The sequence below is a fragment of the Bombus impatiens genome, unplaced genomic scaffold (assembly GCF_000188095.3).
Source record: "Bombus impatiens unplaced genomic scaffold, BIMP_2.2 scf_0640, whole genome shotgun sequence".
NCBI lineage: Eukaryota > Metazoa > Arthropoda > Insecta > Hymenoptera > Apidae > Bombus > Bombus impatiens.
Window position 1 is genome coordinate 1788766 of NT_177059.1, and position 6000 is coordinate 1794765.

Sequence of the window (6000 nt, forward strand, 5' to 3'; positions counted from 1 at the left end):
ACGCCACGTGGAAACATGCACGTGGATACCGCGAATAAGACAATGGACAAAGGAAGTTGGTCTGATCAGCGTTGCCTTGGTCAGGAGGACCATTCTGGTCCATGACAGCGACCGATTCGTATCGAGCAATAGCACGAAACTTTATCGAGTCTTTGTATATCTTACGATTGATCGTGCAGATATTAAAATTCCAACTACTTTCCATGAAACAATGCTAAAGTAATTCAGATGGAATGCATAATAGTTTAGGAGGAATTTACGAAAATAGTCATCGAAATATCGTTGTAAAATCGCGTTTCATGAAAAATGTCAGCAGGGAAAGAAGTAATATATAATTAGTTTACAGTCTTGTGGTACAGCATTCTCAATCAGGCGTGCTTCTTGAGAGTTGTGCAACAGGTTAACTGATAAAGCTGTTTCTTCTTTTTTTTTTTTTTTTTTTCTTTTTTTAAAACTGTAATCACGCAAGATAAGTGCGTTAATGGTCGACGGAAGATCTGACGAAGCTAAGAATTTTCCATTACAAATAAAAATTCAAGCTAATTCGAGGATTGCGTCAAGACGCAATTCGTACTTAACGCAACATACGCATTTTTAATGCATAATGAAATTTCCCAATGTAATTACAGTTTCCAGGAATACTTGGAAAACAAGCAAAATAGTTTATATTTTAATGCTGCATAGACAAAGATAAAGGCGAGAATAATATTATTGCCATCGATTTTCTAACTTCTATGTGCTGTTATACATGCGTACGATTTAACTAACATTATCTTTCCTTTATCTATTTTTTCTCTTTATTCGTTCTCTCTTCGTTATTTTCTCGTATATTATAATCTAGATTAATAAATCAATAAATAACAAGATAAGTGCGTTAATGGTCGACGGAAGATCTGACGAAGCTAAGAATTTTCCATTACAAATAAAAATTCAAGCTAATTCGAGGATTGCGTCAAGACGCAATTCGTACTTAACGCAACATACGCATTTTTAATGCATAATGAAATTTCCCAATGTAATTACAGTTTCCAGGAATACTTGGAAAACAAGCAAAATAGTTTATATTTTAATGCTGCATAGACAAAGATAAAGGCGAGAATAATATTATTGCCATCGATTTTCTAACTTCTATGTGCTGTTATACATGCGTACGATTTAACTAACATTATCTTTCCTTTATCTATTTTTTCTCTTTATTCGTTCTCTCTTCGTTATTTTCTCGTATATTATAATCTAGATTAATAAATCAATAAATAAGATTGAGACTTAAGGAATTTTTGTAATCGTTAATTTGGAAATGTTTATGCATTTGTAAATGTACAAATTTACAGAGAATCCACATAGACATATAAAATATCCAAATTAAGAAGCTCGTTACAACATTTAATAGGAGGAACAAATGTCTATTCAGATTCTGTTTCTTCAGTTACATCGATAAAGATGCGAAGCTGCGTAGATATATTCATAGATGTAATAACCACATCGTTGTATGTCAAAGATAAGCACACAAATAATCCGTAGTCGGTCGAGCACTCATCAGACACGCGTCAGGATCAAAGCGGACCCGCCGGGGGTAGTAGCAAAGTAGAGGAGGGTACAAATAACCACTCGTTCCGTGATTGCCACGCATTCACCAGAGACGAGCGAGCGTAAATGTTGCGTGAAAAGCCACGGGTGAGCTTGCGACGCGTCTCGTAAACTCCTTTTGCTCTCGTTCCACCCCTTGTCACGAGAATTAACGCAAAAAAGCTTTAGCCATAAGAAAGCAGTTTTCGGTTTTATCTCTTCCTTCGCTTCTTCTTCCTTCCGAAACCTGTTTTCTCTTCGATGTACATTTTTCCTATTTTCTTCTTCGCCTAAAGTAATTCGATTCTAACGCCTTTCGTATATTTTCGTCCGAATAACGTAAACTAAATTTCGTAAAATTTGTTTCCAAGCTGAGATCTATCTTCGTTGCTCGTACCTTCGATCTACCTTTCTGTCGTTTTATCTTCCCACCGAAAAACTTATCTCTCGATTTCTTTCTCTTTACCATTTTTATTCTCGATTTAACGTTCGTCGGTTAATTAACCACAACCACGAACCGTACGTCTTAATTATGCGAGTAATTCGAGTTTCGTAGGTAGAGAAACGGTGGCGGAATTGCGAGTGTGCAAATTACCGCGTGTTGCTTGCCCGGGGGACTACTTTCCGCGGGATACTCCTTTTTCGACGTGAAATGCTGTATGCATGCACATTGTTTGTCCCGTACGGTGGTTTATATGGAGTAATTGTCTTCGTTGCGGTGGACTCTGTTCCTTTCCTTCCTCCTCGTTGTTACGCTTCAGGCACGACGGATTATTATGGTACAGCACGACGGTGGTGTGTAAAGCGGTTCTTAGGAGGGTGTGAAAAATGTTTATGCGGAAACACATCATAATGATGATGTTAAGTAGCCGAGTATGATTTATTATGTTTTATAATTCATCAACGTTCAACGTACGCTTTATGGTAAACGAAATTAGCAAAGCTGAAGCTTCGTGATGATATCCAGTGAATAGAACGAGTCTCTATCTTATTTGTTCGGTTTCGTTCAGAAAAATATGAAACTGCGTAAACATCCGCGTAGAAATTACTCGTTGCTAGGTTCATTGCTAATTTGTATAAAAACAGTTTATTTATTTTCTTTCGCCATCTTATATCTCGTATTATAAGCAACATTTACAAAACAAAAATTCATGTTAGTATTACGATCAAAGTGACACACGATATTACGATGCAAAAGGATATTTCTATTTTTTCTGATATCTGTTCGACGTACAACACATCCGTACCGCAGTTTGTAAAAAGTTTATCTATTTCGCTATTGTTGTTTGCAATGGGAACGAAATCTCCTATTGTTAGAAAAAGCAAAATAGGATGGTATACCGCTATCAATTTTTACGACATTTGCAAAACGTAAAGCACGACAATCGGATTAACTTTACTAAAACGATCACAGTTTTACGTTTACTTTATTTAAAAATTTTCTAGTATAATTTCGTTCATACTACGATTAAACGCTCCGATACCATGACGAGCTTATCAAAGCTATCCAACAACAAATACCATACTTTTTCCTATTAATACCTAAATAAATATAATGAAAAATTACAAGCAGGGTAACATACAGTGACTCGCGGAAGTATATTAGCAATTGTTAACGACGCATTTTATTTCACACAGAACGGAATCGCGTTATCAGCCACGAACGATCGTGCACTTTTGCAAGCACCTCCAGATCAGGAAGCACACATTTGAAATGGTTGCAGTTGCACCACTGATTAGATGGCCTTCCAGCGAATCAATTGTGCGATGCAATAATCGTACTTTCGCAATTGCGACGAATCATGCACGATGTAACGTATTTAAAGAAATATGTAGTAGGCGGTGTACGCATAATTGTGAAATTTATTTTTATAGGAAAGGAGGAGTGGGTGTGATATCCTTGATGGGTCTGGTAATACTACATCCGATGTCTCGTCGAATAAGCTGATTATTGTCGCAGTCGTCGAAGAAAGAATATATGCGGTTGATAATTGCGATTTGTAATTTATAATCTGTAAGCCTGTTGAAATTTCCCAACTAAAACCAATGAAAAACCGTATTTTATCTTTCCATGAATTTATAAACTCCTTGCACGATCTTTTCGCCGAAAATAAAAATATGAAATATTTGTCGCAGAAGATCGTGACAGAAGTTACAATTGCAACGAGACGCTCGTTCAACGAATCTGATCTCTATTTTCTTTTCAGGGTGACGAAGGTATACGAGGATTCCCTGGAGCTCCAGGAATACCGGTTCGTAAAAATCTCCATTCCATTAAAAGTTTGTTTGTCGAGTTTCAATTTTTACATCGAGGGCTCGCCTGAATTTCCAAATTCGCTCGCCAGATGTTATCTAAATTCCACAAGCTATGAATTTAAATATCCCAACCAATTTGTAGACGTCTTTTCCGAATCATGCTCGACAAGCTGCACTTTCGCGCAAAATTTCCCATTGATTCTTCGCCTCTTACCAGTTCTTGATAATGAATTCTCTTTATTATTAGATCTCATTAACACGTACTAATTCAGTCGCGCAAGAGAATAATATTGGCCCCTTTTAAGCTATTGCGCACGTATAAAATCTGAAACTCATTGTCAGTGATAATTACGTTTTGAAATTTTCTTCTAGGAGCCAACTTTATGATCTGATCACTTTAGCTGTAAATAAATCGATGAAGCTTCACTGCTACGTATCTGCGTGAACTTTTGTAGAGTTGTTATTTTCGTCCCATTTTACGGGAACGATAAAAAATTGTCTTTTATCAGGAAAAAAATATTATTTACGGGAAGAAACAAAAATAGACCGAAACTTGTGCAACGAGTAGCGATGGCTACAAGATCGTGCTCGTTAAATCGAATATACAAGAATTCTCATCAACGAAGATTCGGTTCGTGGCTTTTTAATATTTGAATTCTTCCTACATCTTTTCGTTGTTGAACCTAAATTTTATAAATACGACGGAAATATTTTTTTTTCTTTTGCTCAAACAACACGAAACGTTAAGTACGCTATTCTGAAATACAGATAATTTCTCAAAGATACAGAACGAATTTTTACCTTCGTTGAAATGATCCAAATATTTGGATTTTCCAATTTTCTAAATATTAGGTTGTCCAAAAAGTGTCTTTCTTTTACAGACACGTCTTTTACAACGACGCATTTTTATATAAACACGAAATCTAATCCGTCGAACTTTACGATCTTTATTTCGATAGAAGAAAATGGATCATACGTAATTCGACGAAATAATATAAAATAGAAAATGTTGTGCATCCATTATTTCCTTATAAAACGAAAGAATCTTTTCGGACGACCCAGTACTTTAATCAACTATGCACCTAAACGCGTTCGTTATAATTTAGAATATTACCGTATGTATATTTTTTATGAAAATACATATGAAATTTATTATGTCTACGTATTTATCAAAGGAATTCTTCAGATCTTTAAACGTGTTAGAGAAATATTTTCTTGACGCGTTCCTAAAACTTTATCGAAGAAAAATTCCCAAGAAGCTTCGCGAAGCAAAGCGACCTTTCGTGTCTCTCCTAGTCGAGATTTGTCCGAGTAAAAATAAAACGGAACGGAATTTCAGAGAAATTTGAAATAATTAAATTGGCTGTAGGGTAATCCCGGTCCAGAAGGTGTAATGGGACCAGACGGTCTGGACGGATGCAACGGGACCGATGGACGTGCCGGTGCACCGGGATTGCCTGGTATGCATGGCGAACGTGGTCTACCAGGGCCACAAGGAGATCCAGGGATCATTGGCGAGCCTGGTGACGGAGGTATCAATTCTGTGGGCGTGAAAGGTATTCGAGGAAATCCAGGCATCGACGGACTCGAGGTAACGAACTTTACAGGTCCCACGATCCGTTGAAAACTAAAAAACTAAAAAAATATAATTGAAGAATCGAAATGGTAAACGATTTAAATATCAGAGACGAAGATCGAGAATAGAAATAACAAAAATCATTTTTATCGAGTTCGACACTTACGTCGTTTATCGTTTGAACGATGGCTATAAACTTTTAGAATTTATTACCACTGTCCTCTATTTAGAGTGAAAAAGAATAGCAAAAGACGCGTTGAATTAACTATTACCCATAGTGTAATTGGCACTCGCGATTACGGTCGTCGTAGTAGCCCTAAAAGCTAAAGTAAAGTCGTTTCATAACTTACGCGCTTCTTCGTAGTGTTGTGTGCGTAATTTACATCCTCGTCGACTAGAAAATCGTCGATTGACCACAGAAACCATACACCATGATAAATTATAAATTTTCTGCCCAGGGCTTTCAAGGATCGTATGGGATCCCCGGCGAAATGGGCTATCCAGGAGAGAGGGGAGACATGGTGAGTACAAGATCGCGACTTATCCGTTGGTATCGCGCTTCAGGTACCGTAACGACCGATCGGGCGAACCAGAGGGTTCGC

General features: G+C 37.0%; 1 protein-coding gene across 2 annotated transcripts in view; it reads left to right on the forward strand.

Moving 5' to 3' along the window:
* Positions 1 to 6000, forward strand: part of LOC100740905 (collagen alpha-5(IV) chain) — a 57374-nt gene that overhangs the window by 37267 nt on the left and 14107 nt on the right. For both annotated transcript variants that reach the window (XM_024369767.2, XM_003491842.4), the window contains exons 3-5: positions 3774 to 3818; positions 5192 to 5413; positions 5857 to 5919. In XM_024369767.2, the coding sequence (XP_024225535.1) occupies positions 3774 to 3818; positions 5192 to 5413; positions 5857 to 5919 (330 nt within the window). The remainder of the gene's footprint in view (positions 1 to 3773; positions 3819 to 5191; positions 5414 to 5856; positions 5920 to 6000) is intronic.